The sequence below is a fragment of the Sphaeramia orbicularis genome, chromosome 1 (genome assembly GCF_902148855.1).
Source record: "Sphaeramia orbicularis chromosome 1, fSphaOr1.1, whole genome shotgun sequence".
NCBI lineage: Eukaryota > Metazoa > Chordata > Actinopteri > Kurtiformes > Apogonidae > Sphaeramia > Sphaeramia orbicularis.
The window spans coordinates 30,328,413-30,347,874 of NC_043957.1; the positions used below are offsets into that span (position 1 = coordinate 30,328,413).

At 38.1% G+C, this 19,462-nt stretch overlaps 1 protein-coding gene across 1 annotated transcript in view; it reads right to left on the reverse strand.

Moving 5' to 3' along the window:
- Nucleotides 1-19,462, reverse strand: part of pkd1a (polycystic kidney disease 1a) — a 96,911-nt gene that overhangs the window by 16,559 nt on the left and 60,890 nt on the right. The window contains exons 25-46 of the mRNA XM_030135177.1: nt 18,554-18,694; nt 14,570-14,891; nt 13,892-14,108; nt 12,790-12,949; nt 12,532-12,684; nt 12,284-12,428; nt 10,359-10,688; nt 10,087-10,175; nt 9,186-9,504; nt 8,570-8,747; nt 8,157-8,421; nt 7,883-8,078; nt 5,781-5,951; nt 5,543-5,686; nt 5,243-5,453; nt 4,227-4,353; nt 4,009-4,119; nt 3,825-3,874; nt 3,294-3,508; nt 2,346-2,424; nt 2,148-2,263; nt 903-1,105 (exon numbers count right to left, since the gene is read on the reverse strand). Of these exons, the coding sequence (XP_029991037.1) occupies nt 903-1,105; nt 2,148-2,263; nt 2,346-2,424; nt 3,294-3,508; nt 3,825-3,874; nt 4,009-4,119; nt 4,227-4,353; nt 5,243-5,453; nt 5,543-5,686; nt 5,781-5,951; nt 7,883-8,078; nt 8,157-8,421; nt 8,570-8,747; nt 9,186-9,504; nt 10,087-10,175; nt 10,359-10,688; nt 12,284-12,428; nt 12,532-12,684; nt 12,790-12,949; nt 13,892-14,108; nt 14,570-14,891; nt 18,554-18,694 (3,942 nt within the window). The remainder of the gene's footprint in view (nt 1-902; nt 1,106-2,147; nt 2,264-2,345; nt 2,425-3,293; nt 3,509-3,824; nt 3,875-4,008; nt 4,120-4,226; nt 4,354-5,242; nt 5,454-5,542; nt 5,687-5,780; nt 5,952-7,882; nt 8,079-8,156; nt 8,422-8,569; nt 8,748-9,185; nt 9,505-10,086; nt 10,176-10,358; nt 10,689-12,283; nt 12,429-12,531; nt 12,685-12,789; nt 12,950-13,891; nt 14,109-14,569; nt 14,892-18,553; nt 18,695-19,462) is intronic.

Below are 19,462 nucleotides of genomic sequence, written 5' to 3' on the forward strand. Positions count from 1 at the left end.
ACATTTGGAATGATATTTTAATGCCAGGTGAGAAAAAAAATACATACAGCTGTAGTTCACGTTAATGCCAGACTTGAACTAGGCCTTGAACTCAACACAAATGAACATGGGCGCTTCTATGAAACTGGGTTCATTTTGGTACCTGGCACTTTGCCAGCTTTTTTAGACCCCATAATAAAAGAGAAATTTAAACATATTTCGAACCAGGATGTACCTCATGATGACCTCAGATAAATGCGAAAAAAAAAAAAAAATACAACTTGCTCTGAGCCATCCCAAAATTAATGATTTTTTAATAAAATATTGGGGCCAAAAATAGGAACAAAATTGGGACATGAAAAACTACCTAGGTGTCAGTGCATTTGATCTGGAAAACATGGCTTGAAATGGTCTTCTTTACTGCTATAAATAAAGACACTGTTAAATTTGTCAATCCTAGTGTTTTTTCTAATCCAGACATGTGGGTTTTTCATGAATTGGCAGTCTCATACCAGGTTTTGCGTGTAACCCATCATGTCCACTGGTGTTACATGTGGAACCTGCCCATTTAAACACAAATAAATCGTGAGTGATTTTGCACCAGCGGTCATTTTTGTGAAACACTGCCTTGCATAATTAGTTTGATTCCCAAAATGTACCTGTGAGAGAATAAAAAGATATTCAAAAAAATAGTAGTGCATTCATTTTTGTGTCCTTTTTACCATTTTACATGCAGATTTTTTTTTATCTGAAAAATAGTTTCTCTTTTATCTCAGTAAATATTTATTTTCAAAATTGACCCAAAGTGCTTCCAAACTTGCTTCATAACATTAGTCTAGATCTTGTTTGAATTTTTAGCCCCTCTGCCCTGTTTTAGGGACCAGTTTCATAGAAGCACCCATTTTGAAAATGTTTCTGCCTACCTTTATTGGCTCCAACAGAAGGCAGGAACACAGGAAACTAGCAAAACATGAAATGAGCCACATCATGGCCACACGTTGACTGAAACTGTGGCCCGTCCAAATTGAAACAGCATTGGCCAGAGCAATTCCTGACCAGCTTCCCCACAAAGCAGCACGACCACACCAGGGAGGGAATCGTCTGGGACGACACACATCTGTCACAACTGGAAAGGAAGGGGAAACCATGGAGAATTGAAAATGACCTTGAGTACAAAGAAATACCAAAAAAAAGATGAAAATGAAAATGACTGGGGAGGAGGTGAAGATTCCTTGTGAAAGTAAGATGAAAAGAAAAGACTTCTGAGAGTTCTTGAGTGCATTTAGGATGAGGAATTTGCATTGACTTATTATATCCATTCTACAGCTAAAGATTATTTTAGATATCAGGAATTCACAGAGGGACTCTAAGTCTTATTTGGTGAACAAATTTATATAAAAAAAAAAACAAAATCCAATGACCAACAAAGCAAAAAACAGTGTGAGAACTTTGTATCCAGTGCAAGAACACACAGGATGTTGCTTATTACATATTCAGACAACAGGATAGAAGCTTAATGCAGATGGCTTCTTTCCACATCAAACCAAGCCGCCACTCCTGGATTCATTACTGACTATAATTCTACCAATTAATCATCTTTGTGAAAAGCCAATGATCAAACTTGGCTTTTTTACTAAATGAAAGCTCTAATTCTTGTTCTGTTAAAGTGGGGAGAGTGATTTATGTCTCTAGTGTACCACAGTGTAACAAAGCCAACCAAAATGCAAAACAGTAGCCAAGTTTGAAGATAATAGACAAAACTATATTCGACAAGACAGTTTGCTCTGTAATTCCAATCTGAGCATTTTTGTAATTACAGGATACAATATAGAACATATAATAAGGATTTGTTGTTTTTATTCTATAATATTGTAAGGTCTTGACGATAAAATACATAAAACAACTATAAACACATCTATAACTGAACTCAGTGGAGTAACATATAATTGTGTTACTGGCAGCAAAAATGAAAAAAAGAAAAACCAAACACCTGACAACAAGAACCTGCTGTCATTTTACTAAAAATACTACAGGAATCTTACTTGTCTCAAGGAAATAAACAATTCCATAGTTTTCTGTTTAATTAACCAACCATCTGATGAACTGTAAACACAAGCAGTTCCTCTGATTATTTCAGATCTACATAAAACCACACAAAAAAGACACACCAGTGTTTGAGGTGAAGGCAGTTTTCGGTGGGTCCCTTCTGACAGTCTCCAGAGGAAGAGGTTCATTCAATTTCTGTAGGAGAATCACTTCTGTCTTATCTCCGAGGATGCTTGAACTGACACACAGACGATCGATAATAAGTTAAAGTCAAGGAAATATAGAAAGATTTCATCCTGTTATCTCATAAAGGTACTCACAGGTCAGCCATTTCACTTTCATCTGCTTGAGGAAAGAAGTTCTGTCCGTCAGCCAGGATGTGCTTGATCAGATCCTCGTCTGTGTGCGAAAACTGACTTTAGAGGAATCTCAGACCACAATAAGTAATCCGTCTCACAGAAATCAGTTAACTGTGTTACAAATTACAAATCCAATCATGTTTTTTGCATTCCCCTTGCTTTTTAATATCATTAGATAGGATGAGAGGATGCCATGAAAGTGCTTTGGTTAAAGTTCAAAAATGATCATGCTTGGTTTAAACAGTCATTTTTACAACACAACACAGTAACCCATCTGTGTCCCATCTGTATTGTCTGACTTTTTTGCAATTTCCTCTCTGCTGTAAATGTATGTATGTATATAGTCTGTATAGGTTTTTATTACTATTATTATTTTATATTGTTTGCTTTTGCACCATCTTTATGCATGTACACTTTTTTCTTGCACTTCGTTCTGTCGTTGCCTTGACCATTGAATTTCCCTGTTGTGGGATCAATAAAGTCTAATCAAATCTAATCTAATTTCATCTCATCTCATTTACTGACATCTTTGCAGAGTTTTTCTGTATTAAATCAAATCCTGGTACCAGTCACAAACCCAAACCTAGTTCTTTTGGAGCCTAAACCATCACAACCTGCAGATACTGTAAACTAAACTGAGTTGTGCATTTGTTATGTCTGTGAACCATTTACATTCACTTTCACAATGAATGTTTTTGCCACTTGGAAATTACAATATTTAATGGTGCTGAATTCATTTGTTGAATGAAAATGAACTGCAGGTGGTATTACGTCTTTTATAAAATATAACTGAATTTGCCCTTCAGTAACATATGACTAAAGTGAGTGAGTTCATACACTGTGTTGCAGCTCATGTGCCTATTACTGAAAATACTGAAGCTCCAGTTTAGGAGTTTAGGCTTTAGTTACCTGAAGAGGTGAAATATTTGTTGCGTTGTTCAGTGCCGTCCTCTTCGTCTGGGTTAAAGGTCATGTCCACCCCAAGGTGCCTGCTCCCTTGACCCCTCTTCAGTCTGGGTAGCCCCGCTCCATACCCCATCCCTCCCACCACTGACACATCACTCAGGAGCTCCGGCCAGTCCCTGTCCTCCATCTCCTCCTCTGCCATGCCCCAACTCTCCACACTGAAACACATGAAGAGGGATGTTTATTTAAACAATGTGATGACTCATTGTTTTCCAGTTTTCATTAAAGTAAGCCTTTCAAATTTCTGCTGTTTTTAGGGGAGAGAGGAATTAATTCAACATCAGGAGAAGCTGATAGGAAAATAAACTTTTTAGGTCATCTCATTCTTCAGAGATCACAGTTCACAAATTACTAATTATTTCCACCCTTTTTTTTATTTTTCATGCTCTTTATTCTTTCATTCTGTCTTATTCTTACTATAATGATGAATGGCAATTATAGCCATCATTTGTCTTCCATAAATAAGTAGCACACCTTTTGGTTGAAGGGGTGGGTAAATCCACATTGGTTTCTTCTGAATTGGTCTGAAAAAGAGGCAGAAAGATTAGTGGTGAGCACAGACAAAACTAATAACCCTGCATTATTCCTTGGCTGGCTGCAAGCATCTGAATTATATTTAATATCAGATACAGTCTGTCTCAGTGTGTAAAGTCTGTACCTCTCCATTAAAAAACAGGAAGGAACTTCCAGCCATGGAGTTGTCCAGAAAATCATCAATCTCCACTGACTCCTGGTCCACTTGTGGTGACACCTGCTCCACAGATACACACTATTGCGCACACAACAAACAAATAAAATATTCAGCTGCCAGTTGGCAACAGGAGAGAGAAAACCTTGATCATATTTTAGTTTTAGTTTAGTGCTGCTGTCTGTCACCTTGCTGCGGCTCATTCTGAACAGTGTGAAAACAAGCAGATAGAGAGGGTAGACGATCAGACAGGCCACAACTCCTGCTGCCACAGTCTCTCCATTTAATGAGGAAAACCTGGACACGGCCCTCAGGCTGCAACACAGGTTGACAGTTAAATGTAGGAACAAAAATACTCAAGGTCTCAATATGGACACTCACATATGCCCTTTCTCCACCAAAGTTTGAGGTCCCCAACAGAGTTGGGGCCATTTTTTTGTGTTGAAAGTCCCAGAACAAGAATAGAAAACAGGCTCCGGAGTGGCATTAACACTGGTATTGACACAAGAAACGAACAAAAACTTTGTGACCACCATTTTTAAAAACTGCCGCAAATGCATCAGATCAATTGTGTTTGGAAACGAATGTAATGAATTGTTGCTGTGCTTGGAGTTTGCACTGGTATGTAGAGATGTGACACAAAGCACAGGTATTTTAAAAGTTAGTTCAAATACATTCAAAGTCATTTTAAATGAATAGGAAAAGGATAAATCTGGAACTTTTTTTAATTGATTGAATTGGGTTCTGTTTTGAGATGCTTCTAAGGAACACTGCTGTATACTTCTAGTACCTTTTAAAATAATGGTAGTGTTTTATATGCATGTTATTATTATTTTAGTGTTTTATGTATGGTTTTAGAACAGACTTTTATTTTGTTTCATGTATATTTTTAATGTGGCTGTATGGCTGTAATTTTTATTTTGTGTAACTTCTGCTGCTGCTGTTTTGGCCAGGACACTCTTGAAAAAGAGATTTTTAATCTCAGTGAGCTTTTCTCCTAAATAAAGGTTATAATAATAATAATAATAATAATAATAATAATAATAATAATATCATTCTTATTCTGAACTTTTTATTTTTATTTAGTCTTTCAGTTTATTTTAATGAGACCCAGCTCGTTAACCATCCAGAACGAGCTCTAGTTTGTGCTGGTGGAAAGGGTTTGATAAACAGAGACTGTAGTAAAATGAACCCAGTTGCGTACCTGTATCGTTTGTCCACTACTATGCTGTACCACAGTGTGTTGGCCATCAGTATGAGCTGCAGTAACACAGCACAGCATGTAGCTCTCTGCAGGCGGGTGAAGGGGCTGCGAGGGGGCCGTTCCCAGAGTGAAAGCCACAGGTGACTTTCACATACTGCCCTCTGCAGCTCACAGTGCAGGAGTCGGGGCAGCTGACGGAGCACAGCCTCCTCTGAAGAAAACAGGAGGAAATGTAGGAGTTTACAAAAATACAATAATCATTCTATTTTTATCTGATACATTTATGGTGTGTTCTCGTACCTGATGCCTCAACCTCAATCTCCACCCGTCCGTCTGTTCGTTCATTGTCTACTGACAGCCACTCTTCAACCAGGAAGTAGTAGCTGCTTCCTGTTTGTAGGTCTTTGACCAAGACGTACTGAAGCATCCATGCAGGAGACAAACCTGAGGGAGGGAGAGCAAAGGACAGATATTTTCAAATATATACTTATCTTGCATTGATAATGATCAACTGTGGTGTGTGTAAATGAATTTGTACCCTTGTTATCATGCCAAAGCCGTATTTTCCACACACTTCCTAGATTGGTATCTGTGGCAATATGGAAGATGTCCAGAGCATTGCGTGAAAAGGCTCCTCTGCTGTCGAGGTGGCGGTGTCCACTGCGACTCTCACGTCCATACAAACTGATCCCTACATGGGCTGTGGTCCCTACAAGAACCAAGACACCACAACATAAACTACTCTGAAGTGTTTCATGTGTCCTTTCCAATCAATGAATCACATTTACATGCAAATTCTGGATGTACTTATTTATTATATTTAATACATTATATTAATTAAAGATTTAAAATTAGTCATCATAGATGGACAATATTTCAGTTAACTCAGTGGTGTAGTCCAGGGTATACAGGGTTATACAGTGTATATCCACTTATTTTTCAGTCATCATTGGGTAAACCCACCTCTAAATCCCCCTGATGTGCACCATTCAGTAGTATCTGAGCCAAACTGTCCATTTTTTCCCCTCAGATGGTGAAGCCATGACCTGCCCTACTCTGCCTCTAATTGGCTAGTACTTGGTACTTGTACCTCCACTGATAAGATTGGTTAACTTTAGGCATGTGGACTAATGAGCCAATCAGAGGCAGAGTAGGGTGGATCATTTTGAGGAAAATATTGCTAACTTGCGCTGGCCACCTCTGTAACCTGATTGGACACCTAAAGTGCCAGTGCCACTCCAGTTTATTGACAGGTCACTGCACGTCTCATTGAAAGATGCATGATTATTGGAAATGTGAGCAAGAAAGGCAGAATAAACGTCTTTCAAATGAGTTACACACATTGAGAGAACCTACTTTCATGGAATACATAATTCTGAGGTAAGTTTTAAGGTGGTTTCAGAATGAGTCACTGTTTTAAACAACTGGACATATGACTGTACATTTAGAGGAGAAGAGATGGTGTTACCAATAGTTCAACTATGCGAGTAGGTTAATGTTATGAAAGGCTAACATTATGAAAGGCTAATGTTAGCCTATGTTTACTTCATGCTGAATACATTTCATTCATGCAGTTGCTTGTATGACCAGTAAAACCTACAAACTGCTCCTGATCAAGTCATGATAATTTATAATAGTGAGCAAATACTACTGATGGATTTTTGAGTAAACTAAATCGAGTGGTCTTAGATGTCACTGTTTCTAAAACAGCGTTTTTCTGGACTACTAAAAAAAAAAAAGGCAAAAATTTAGAGTATACCCACTTCTCCAGGGGCCATTATACCACTGAATTAACTGTATTTAAGACTATTTTGTAACTGTATTTTGTTCATTGCAAAACCCCCCAAAATTTATAAAGTAAGCAATTAGTTAAATATCTTAAGAGCTTGTATTTGTGTTTTTTTAAATACCTGAAATGCAACACATTAAAAATATTATTTTACTATCAGATAAGACAGATATGTACCCCAAAGTTAAAATTTTGGAAAAAATGTCCAACTAAGAATTTGTGTTGATTGTAGTATTCCTCTACTGTTGGTTTTGTTTTTGTTTTTAGCAGCTGCAAAGAGAACCATGCTTTTTGCGGAGAGACACCTTTATCTCTAATTTCAATGTTTGATTAGAAACTCCCACAGTATAACAGAGGGAAGCCTGTCTCCTAATGTGCTGATTGTAATTTGCTGTGAACACAAACTGAACTCTCTCAGGTTAAATGCCATGTTCACAGTACTGATGACTAAAATTAAACTGTTGTTTTGTGGAAATGTGCATTACAGTAAATTAACCATATGATCCATGATAAAATAGGTAATTAATATAAAATAGGTTGGTAATTCCCTCTTGAACTTGTCAATGTGGCCATAGATGAAAACACAGTATTTTTACAATTTCAAAATACCAGTTATATTTTAATCACATATTCATTAAACACTTTCTTATATCAATATATATTTCATATTTAAATGTACCTGCATTTCATGAACTAGCATTTATAAATTGTAAGAGCATATTTTTATGTATTTGCACCCCCTTCTCTCGTTGCCATTATTAATAAAACCCTTGAGGTAATTATCAAATTTTTAAAAATGAACACTTTTCACCTCACTCATTTTTAGACATCCTTAGAACACTCTAACTCACCTGCCCCTCGGCTCCAACCAGTCTTGACCTGAACCTCATACTTGAACAGCCCATCTCGGCCACAGAGTGGAACCACACCAGCCCGGCGTAGATCCAGCTGGTCCAGCTTATGTAAAATGGCTGCAGCCACAACATAGCTTAGTAAACCCAAAATACACACCAGCAGCACAACAAGGCTTGGCGGCCCAGAACGCTCCTGCAAAAAGGAACAACATTTGGCAATGAAGTGTACAAACTGTGAATGAGCATAAATTTGTATGTTACAGATACTGACTGGGACTTTGAAGCTGATGGCATTGGGTGGCACAAACAGGCCTGCAGCAAAGGCGGTGAGGTGTCTGGTGCGACACACTGCTCTGCTGGCATTAGTTTCAGCTAGGGGTACCATTCCATCAGTCCGCCACTGCTTATCACTTTCACTGAAGTACTGGCACAGGGAGACAAAAACCCCGACCTCTAAATGGACCCCCACTGGCTGAGAGCTGGGGCCGCAGGGTGTGCTCACGTTGATAAAGTAGTCCAGTGTGGTGTCATACATTCTGAAAATACAAGACAGAAAACAAAATGTAACCAAAAGCTCTGATCTTTTTAAAGCTGAACTGCTGTAAACAACCACATTGGGAGTTAAGTTCAGTACACATACTACACAGTACTATTAGACGGTGGTGGATGCAAAGGGGCTCTTACTCTGGCGACAGGAAGAAGGTATATTTCCTATGGTCTAGTTCTTGCCCCCTGGTCATTCCAAGTGTGATATGTTTTCTGTCTGTGTAGTTGAACTCATTGGGTTGTTCATGAGAGTGAAGGTAGGCTGTGATATATGGCTCCCCCTCTTCCTCCATCTTTCTTCTTTGCCTTCCTACATCTAGAACAGGACATGAAAAAAGAATGAGGAGATCAGAAGTATTTTTATCCTGAAATGTAAATGGGTCACCAGAGGACTTAAAGAACAAAACTATAAAACAGATGAAACACATGTCATTTCTTATTAAACCACATGTATTCTATGATTAGCAACAAGGGTAGTTAATTCAATCACAAAAACCTGTGATTTACATAACTAATTATGGTAACGCACCTTTAAATGGTGTGTAATCTGACCATAATGGAGACCTGTACAGCTTAATAATTCTAAATAAATCCTGCCCATTAATAATAAATATGATCCCTCAATTACAGTGACAGAACAGAGAAAGAACCGAATAATAAAATAAAAGCCTAAATACTACTACTACTAATAATAATAATAAAAGCATAAAATATAAAGAGAAACTGTCATTGAGTAAAATTCACTAGAACCTACCCTCCAGAGCAGTGAAGTTAAGCTGCACAAACAGTCCTGCCTGCCGGTTGGTGTTTCTTGCGCTGACTCTTATGATGACGGAGTCACAGTGGCTGATGTTTACAGCTCCAGCTATGGGGACCCCCCCAGTGCCAGACCCCTCAGGGCCCACTTCTCCATTACCACTGCCATTGTTAATGGCAACAGTGATGGCTAAACTGTCATCCAGGCCTGAGATGGGAATCTGGGTGCCGTTCTCTGTTCGAAATTCCATAGACGCCACCTCAGTTGAGACAGTGTAGTTCGCCACATAGTTGAAAGGGAAAGGATTGGACTCAACCTGAATGGAAAAAAACCCAAATTCAATTCAGTTCAGCCAAGCTTAAGACAAAGTTACTATAATGAGGTTCAAGTGTACTTCCAGTGGTACTTTGTTTTAAGGTATGGATTACTGCATTTCAAATAAACTAATGCAACCAGGGAAAGACTCTTACCTGTGGGGTCAAAATTTTCTGTCCTAGTTAAATTTACTAAATTCTAAAAAGAGAGTACTTTTTCAAATGTTCTGCAGTTTTCCCCTCCCCTTTCTGACAGCTTTCTTTTTTTTGCTTTTACAAAAGAGAGACTTTTTACATGTTAAAGTTTCAGTAAAGGGATAAGATTTCCTCAACCACAACAAATATTCTGTTTGCATTTTTTTGAGGCTCTTTGTCAATCATGATAATAATATGCATTACAGCATATTGTGACACAGGAAAGTTGTTAATCATATGAGGTGGTTATACAGAGAAATTTCTTGATAATATTTCTGTAAGAATGAGCTGTATTTTCCAACGAGCTAAACTCCTAGATATCAATGAAAAGAGAGGCTTTTGTTCATGCCTGAGAAGCTCCTTTCATGTTCTAAGTTTTCTGATGTCACCTGAAAAAGTAGCTGCATGATGCTGTTTCCGGCAGCAGCTCTGCCAAGACTTTTGTTGAAAGCTCGAGGTATGGAGAACCGCTGGCACTCTGAAAAAAAAAAACAAAACAAAAGGAGGTGAGAGGATCATCAACTGCAAACAATTTTTTTCCACAGTCTTTTTTTGTACAATGAACATCTTTCTATAGAAGATGAGGTGATGAGGTTAGCATCTAAAGAAATAAAACTTTCCATAGCCTGCCAGGGAAAATACATCAATTACACAGGCCCACCTGGACTGTTGTTGCCATGGTAACAGAGCAGGCTCTGGGGGTCTGCTAGTTTTCCTGTAGCAGCGATCTCTGCTCCCTTCAGCACGAGAGGCTCCTCGTTGAGCACACGGGCGTGCATAAGGATCAGCATGAGGACGGAGGACAGGTTATAGGCTTTGGCAGCCACACGCAGAGGATGTGGTTCAAATAAGGAGGGAGAAGATTCTAACAGGGCTCCACCCGGCTCAAGAGTAGCAGACAACAAGGTGGATGAAGGTGGAGAGGAGTCCACATAAGGAGGAGGGATGTAAGACTGGGAGGCTGACTGGCTGACCTGATGGATTAGATCACCTGAGGGCAGGAGGAGGGGATAGAGTGAGTTTCACAAAGATCTCTGGGAGGAAGAGGAACTAGTTAACAGTTGCACAAATTGACACATTTATATAGATGTGACCACAGGAAATACACCTTTCTGTTAGCAAATGAGCCATTTTGCAGAAAAGACAGTGTCAACTAAACCAGCACAAAACTGACTCAAAATGTGATATTATTTACATTATTTACAACAGAAGCATTTTACAAGGACTTAAAACTGCGAGTCTAGAGTCAACAGGTTATTTATGCTTCTGTCTGCACAACTAGACCCAAACGAAATGTTGTTATTGTGAATATTCAGTGTGAATATTTAGGTGGTATCAAACTCTGCATGAGCTTCAGTGTATTAGATCTTCTTTCCATTTCCAGAAATGCTGTATCCCCTTTACATTGCACAAGTGTGATTAGTGGAAATACTGCAAATGGTACACTTTAAAAGAAGAAATGCAGAGTACAGAGCAGATAAACAAAACCATTAGGACAAATGGAACCATCTGTTTCATTCTAGATTGATTATATTACTTTAATAGTGTGTAGTCAAATTTGTAGCAGTGTTTTTGATTAATTCTGGAACTTGCACCTGACTGTCAAATGAATGTGCATTTGTCTAAGTAACCCGAGTCTGCAACCAGCCAACCACACTACAGCGGCTGGCAATGCAATCAGCCAGATTTCCACAATCTGAATTTAATTTACAGCCATGTTGCATCGATTAGAGACGGTGGCACTGAGGTAAAGACAGAAGGCAGAGCTGGAGGTAGAAGAGGTTAAGATGCTGAGGTTCTCTTTGGGAGTGACCTGGATGGATCGGTTCAGGAGTGAGTACATCAAACGAACAGCACATGATAGATGTTTTGGAGAAAAAGTCAGAGAGGCCAGACTGAGACGGACTGGACATGTACAGAGGAGGGATACTGAATATATTAGTAGAGGGACGCTGAGGTCGAAACTGCCAGGCAGGACGTCTATAGGACGACCCAGGACCAGATTTACAGACTGTATTCCTGTACATATCCACTCACTGCAGAAATACTTCAATTTGCACTTTCTGTACATATTACAATGTAAAACCCACTGTAAATAATATATACATAAACATATATTTTTAAACGACCAGATCCACACATCCACTCACTGTATAAAAACTCCAATTTGCACTCTGTACATATTATATTGTAAATCCACGGTAAATCTCAACCCATTGTTGTCTTTCTCTGGAGTGGACTGTTTGTCTATATTGTGTCTAGGTCTACATGTTGTTTGGGTTCATGTCGGAACTGTATGTCGTGAGCAATGTAAAAACCGAACCCAAATTCCTTGTCTGTGTTCACATACTTGGCCAATAAAGCTGATTCTGATTTATGAATTTAATGAAAGAGGACATGAAGGTAGATGGTGTTAGAGAAGAGGATGCACAGGATAGAGTTAAATGGAGAAAGATGATTGGCTGTGGTGACCCCTGAAGGGAACAGCCAAAAGGAAAAGAAGAATTCAATTTAAGTTCTGTCTCAGCTTTATTCCCCAGTCCAAAAGTAATTAAGAAAAAAAATACAGACTCTCTCGTCTCTCACCCATGATGTTCAGGATGTTGTCAGCTATCTCAGTGGGAGTGACAGTGCCTTGCTTGGTGTCCGTCTGCAGAATTTCCAACATGGACTCCAGCTTGTTCAGCGTGCTGTTCTGACACTCCTCGCAGATGAACTCTCGACTCACCGCCTGACAACAAACACACGTGACAGACGTGAAATGGAGTGCATGGCTTGCTCTCTTGTCTGTTATTGTACTTTGTAGGTTTATTCTTTCTTTTCCTGTGGCTCACCGTGCACTGTGCCAGAGCAGCTGACGTCTGCTGGATGTCGCTAACTGTGGTCAGATCCAGAGAAGTCAGAGCTCTGGTGATGTTGCTGCGGACTCGAACTCTATATTCACGCTCAGCTTGAGACACACGTGCTGACCCTCTGGTCTGCTCATACTGTGAAAAAGCAAGTAGAAATATGTCACAACAATGACTAAATCATTTATAATTTGATGGATGAACCACATTTAATAGATTATGGGCAGTGATATCTTCTCATACCTCATTTAAAACTGTAATAAGAGCCAGTGATAGCTCTCTAACCCTCTGAGAATCCCCCTGCTCCAGGAGTGTTTTCAGTTTGCTGTCAGTCAGATTGGACAGCCAGTGGGGGAGGCTGCTGTATTCAGGGGGGGGATCTGGCAGCACAACCTCGATGGTCCTAGACAAAACCAGAAAAGATATTTTTATTAATTATAGTATTTCCCATTTGTTTGTGAACATTTGGACTGAGGGAAGATGTAGCTGAATGTGTGCATTTAAGGCTGTGACAGGAACAGTTACAGTGTCTATTTACTTTATTTATATAATAACAATGGGATTTGTTTATACCATACAACACATTTGAGGGGTATGATTATCTCCTGGGGTTTAGATCAGCTGAAGGAAAATAGAAACAAAAAAACTATTGATTTCTCTATCACTCAGCAATATTCACCCAGACAGACTTTTTCTTGAGGGGGAGGCTTGTAAAAGGTGGGGATTGTCTGCTACGAATGAAAATAGAATTGAAATTGGCAAGTGGAGTTACTCAATATGCAGATTTATTCAATTTTTCTTTGATTTTTATTTTCTAAATATTTTAATAATATAAGTTCAAAATCATGCAGAAAGTTTAGTGAAATAAAAACAACAAAAAAATGTTACAACACCAAATCTCCAAAATCCTAGGGAAAAAAGCTGCAATGATATCATCTTTACAATAACAAAGATGTTTAGATATTCAGGTTTAAGTGTTTTACATAATACTATTCATTTTTAATGTTTTGTTTCGTGCATTTGAGATGCACTTTCTCCTGGGTTCATTAACGTTTTCTCATTCTCTTGGCTACAGCTGAAGGAGTAGTGGTTTCAAATACATTCAGGTCATAATAATGTGACACTGATGGGCTGAACTCCCATAGGTTCAAACTGCGGAGCTGACACTTCTGTTAATGAAATGATATCTGTGAAATATCTATCTGAAGGTTTGTAGAGTAAATAATCAGCTTAATGGGTTATAGTATTGTAGTTTGAAACATGAATAAAAAGTTCAGAGACAGGAGATCATACCAAATGGCTACATTGCCTAAATTCACAGAGCAGTGAAATCCATTGTAGTTACTTGTTGCGTGCAATAGAAGCCGCTCCCTGGTGGTCTTCCACTGTGATGGAAACAGATACACGGTGTCGAGCAGAGCTGAAGCCAGGAGGCAGGAAAGCCGAGTGCTCTGGACTGCTGCCTTTATACACACAGAAGTCCTCGCAGTAATCTTCTCTGCAGCGAGTCACTAACAGACTGTAAAGCAAGGGTGTCTCTGAAACCCCAAGATCCCTGTAACCTGGAGGGTGAAGAGCGATGGACAAAGGGTTATTATAGTTACGTTACTTTACGATATAAAATATTGCATGGTTCACTTTTACGTTGCTACAGGTTGCTGATTACTGAGCTCTGCTGTAGATGGAGATAATGATTCATAATGAACAAGAATAAAATGAATTTGTACATGAGACCATAAATTAACAATGATTTTATAAATCATACTAAATGCCTTCTGTCGTCCTTCCTAATTCATTCAAAACTAACCATAACCCTTTCTGGATAATGCTTAAAAAAATTTAACAAACTAAAAAAATAACTAAAACTGCTAATACACTAAAAAAAAACTAACTAAAACCAAACTGAAAAACTAAATACAAATTTTAACTGTCAAAAGTATTAACTCTAGACTGAGAGGCAGGACAACACCGGGACAAGAGACTAACAGGTGAATGTTGTGTGAACACTCAGGTGAATTCTTACCTGAGCAGTTGAAGTGAACTCGGTCCATCAGTGTGCGTATCCTCCAGCCTTCACCGTCTCCATCGCTGTACTCCATTCCCGCTTCACCTCCCCCTCCCAGGTGACACTCCCCTCCAGCTGGAGGCATGTTGCGGTGGAGTGTGATGGACGCAGCTCCTTCACCATCCAGGCTGGCATCAGTCACATGCAGGGTGAAGATATAGGAGTCTTGATGGCGCAGAACGCCCTGGCGCAACACCAAGTTCATGCCTCCATTTCCTGTGGTGGTGGAGGAGGAGTCAAGGACCAGAGTGTCTTTCTGCAAAGTTGTGGCACTCCAGCGCTGAGAGACAGAGAGATTTTACAGATGTCAGTAAAAGCATTTTAAAATGTATACTTTCATTTGTCTGATTTGGTTCAGTCATAGTTGTTACACAGACCAATCAATTGGGCACAGCAGAGACAAAAAAAAAGACACAGGAGTAATTCGCAGGATGTAGAAACCAAGGGATATCTGTCTAAAACAGGGGTGTCAAATTCATTTTAGTTCAGGGGCCATATTCACTCCATTATGATCTCAGGTGGGCCAGACCAGTAAAAGAATAACAGTGAAAAAACAAAAATGACATTATGATGTTTACATCTACAATATTTCCTTAAAAATCTGAATAACATGAATAACTTTAAATGTCTTAAGAAAAACAAGTGCAGTTTTAACAATATTCTGCCTCAGCCATTTCTGTGTCAGTGAAAGTGACTAATGGGCAGGTTGGTTGCTACGAGAAGCTATAATAATTGAATAAGTACAAAGTAAAAGTCCCTATTTCTGGTTGTGAGAGTGTATAAAATACCCTATAGCACTCTGGGGATATTTAACCTTTCGTTTCAAACTCTTCATCAGGAAATGTAGGTGTCCTTTTTCCATTCCCCTGGAGGATATTTTCTATGCTCAGACACAGAAAGACATGTATTGTACCTCCAAATTCAGGTAATGTCATCATGAGTGGAACATCAATTAAAAGTAATTCATTAAACTCTTTCAGTCACAGAGCTGTGTCTCATCTTGAGGTGGTTCAAAGAGCTGTAGGCCGTCCTCTAACAAAGACAAAGCCCATGACTCCAGGGTTGGCCTCCAGCCATTTGGACACAGCAGCTTTGGAGGACAATCCCAAAATGTCTCTACAACTGGCCAACCAATGTTTAGTTCAGTTTTAGTTTAGTTTATTTCAGACAAACATTAAAAAAAAAAAAACATAGGAAAAAAAATAAAATAAAGCAAAACAAAAATAAAAATGAAAATAGAACAATAGAAAAAAGAACAACTGTTGTGCCTGAATGATGATGTTTCTCTTTTATAAATTGTATTTTGTTCTCATGCTTGTTGTTATCTTGCGTGATGTTTTCATTGATGTAAATTTCACTAAACTCGAACTAAAATGTACTTTACTCGAGCATTTCTTTTTTATACAACTTTTTACACTCCAGTATTGTACTTTTTAATCCACTACATTTGTTTAACAGCTTTAGTCTTAGTTTAGCTTTAGCTCTTCAGATAAATTTTTTTGACACCTTCCCTGTTCAGTGAAACCACATATCTCTGAAAGTATTGATCTTTCTTTCTTCCTTTTTTTTTTTTTTTTTGAGAAAATTCTCCTCCTTGGGCAAAATAAACCTTCTTGGATTAACCAGAAAATACACTGTCAAAAACCTGAAAACAAGGATGTATTTCAAATAAGCTAAACTTTTAACATAGCAATACAATTCCACACAATCTTAGAGCAGTAAAAATAAATAAAAAAATATCATATAACGATTAAAACACTGACAAGATCCATTTTACTGGGCAGTGATGACTTACTTTTCACACTTTGGCTTAAAATGTCAAAAAAATATGGTGATTCTGCTGATTTTTGCTTTGTTTTCCCTGCTGTGTCTTTTCTTGCTGATGTTACAATCTGACTCCCATGACATCATGTATGTAAAACTACATTTGGTCAGAAATATGCTATTGCATTAAATTATCCCAATAGAGAATGGAACAATATTCAATGCAATCCTAAATGTGGCCCAAGTTAGACTACAACTGACCAGTCATCCAGTTTATACAACTCGAGGCCCAATGACTCAACAAGTGTTGGGTCAAATTGTTTCCCCGTGTCAGTGAGGACAGAACATATTCTCTCTGGCTCCACTTTTACAATGACCTCATTCTCACACCCACACATTGCTCTGTGATGTGTATGCATCACATCCCCAAGGAAAGTATGACTCAAGGAGAAAACAAAGAAGAGGTGAAGTAGAAGAAGGACAGAAATTATCTGAAATTATTCACTTCAGTGATGCTTTTGTGGTGCAGTGACTTCATTTTGCTGAGACGGTAGAGTCGGATTCGGTCAGGATTGTCAGCATGTACTTTAGACTGTATTTACCTCTGTGTGTTCCCTCAGACAGGGTTCCTACAGGTTTCTACAAGTTAAATGAAAGACTTTTTAACACCTTTTTAAGACTGCTTCGAACACAATTTAATGCCTATTTCACAGCCTATTTCATGGCCATACTGGGAAAAATGTGTAACTCCTAGAATTTAGGAAAATGTATTTATTTACTCCGACGTCACTTTTACATAATGAAGTGGCCGTACAGTATATAATTGTATAAAACATTTGTAACATTGTATTTTTAATTTATTTATTATTTTATTACTCTTACCCTCTCCAATGACAGACAGAAAACCAGAGCAAAAGTTTGATTGACAGCTAGTTGACCGTTTCAACTCAGGAGGGGGGCAAGACACCTGTAGACCTGTTCCACCAAGTGATGAATCAACTTTGTGTCATTATATTATTGACTCCTTGGCAAGCAATTGGAAAGGGCCTTGTGAGTGACGTGTCGGAGACACCTGGAGTTGACTAACATTACTTTCTTTGCAGCTTGGACATTTCCCAGACACATTTAAACACAATACAGCCAACAAGTTCATGGCAACAGAACTTAAGGATTCTGTTGGGTCTCTGTAAACTTAATTTGATTCTGATTTGAATTGATAAAGCACTTTGTGACTCTGTCTGTGAAAAGTGCTCTATAAATAAAATTTACTTTACTTACTTACTTTACTTTAAGACCTACCATTTCAAATTGAATACCTTTTTAAGACTTTTTAAAGGTATTAAACACAGATTTATAAATTCAAGGCTTTTAAGACCCCACAGGAACCCTGCTCAGAATGTGTCTTTGACAGTCAGATTACAGGTGAATACTGCTCAAAAGCACACATTTGACTACATGCTTGGACTTTTAAGTGGTCACATTCTGATGCATCTCTGAAAAGTACATACCTAGAGGTCAGTGCAATTTTTAAAGCTGATTTAATAAGGATTATAAAAATGTTTGGAATCAGAAAGAGCCAAAACCCCTTTAGTCAGCTGATATCAATCCCTAACTACAGTTTAATGAAATATAACATACGAGTTAATTAATAAATCAGGATTATTGAACATCAAAATCACCTTAGGTCAGTAACTCTAGAGATGAGTATCCAAGTTACCGCACAAATCTGGATTTTCTAAGGTATTTTCAGAGTCAGTATTATTAGTGTGAAGAATAATATCATCCAATGGCCACTCATGAAGCCATAGTCTACCAAATTTAATTGAATTTGAAGGGAATCGATTTACTTGTAGGAAATTTTACAGTTAATAAAGGGATCTATCTCTAGATGTAACATGAAAATACTATGATAAAGGATGTAATGGTTGTTTAAATGACATCATGCCAGTAACATAGAGAGGAGCACTGATGTACAATTCCAGTTCTGTAGATGTTTGTTACCTACCAACTTTAATATTAGTTCTTCACAATAACTGTGTGCAGATGACATACATAGGCAAGTTCTGACAAGATTAGCAGGTCACTGGTGTAAAGAGTGAATTTTCTCCACTTGCGTTTGGATCACTAGAAATAAATATTAAAACCAAGTGTAAAAAGGGTTCAAGAAAGAGTATTTACCCCTCGAGGGACACCCTGGCAGTTGGTGCAGGTTCCTTTCAGGTAGACGTAAGAGTTTTCGCTGACCTCGTAAATGGATTGAGCCTTACAGGACACACACTCCAGATAAACCATGGGAATATGTCCACTTTGGACGAGCACCTGTTAAGGCAAGTACAAACCTAAACATTAGCAATTGAGGGAGAAAACTTAAGTACTCTCTCCAATTAGAAAAAAAATATTTGTATCACTTAAAAATACAAAATATAAACAGGATTCATGCTCAGTTTGTTTTTTGTTGTGTTGTAACTCATTATCTGTTAGAGTTGCATGATTTATTTTGCATTTGCTTTGCCTTTATTTTATTCTCTTTTTCTGTTTGTTATTGTGACATATTAATGCTTTTGAAGGTAAAAACAAAAAAAAGTAATACTTACTAATGTCATACAACACTTTGCCCCTCCTGCTCACTGATACCCTGCCTACCTAGGGATTACTTTTGAGTCTTAACTTTCAAACTTTTTCAAAATTTTCAAAAGTCTGCACAAAATGCAAAAATTGAGACAACGGCACATGTAAAGAACATGTGTGTGAAATTTGAAAATAATTGGATGAATAGTGTAAATAGAAATGGGTTGGACAAATTGTCTGTTGAAATTTAGAAAAACATATTCAAAGAATCCCAAAAATTTTAATTCAGCCATCAAATTGTGCACGGCATGTCTCCTAGTGGTAAAAGAACAAGTGTGTCAAATTTGAAAAGATGTGAATGGTGTCTGAGAAATGGGATGGACAACAATGTTGGACAGACGGACGGAACAATAATAATAATAATAATAATCAAAATAAACCTGGGGGGGTATTTTTTTCAAAGAATTTCCAAGATTAAATTGGTAAATTCACAGGAGCTGCCATTCAATACCAGATTCC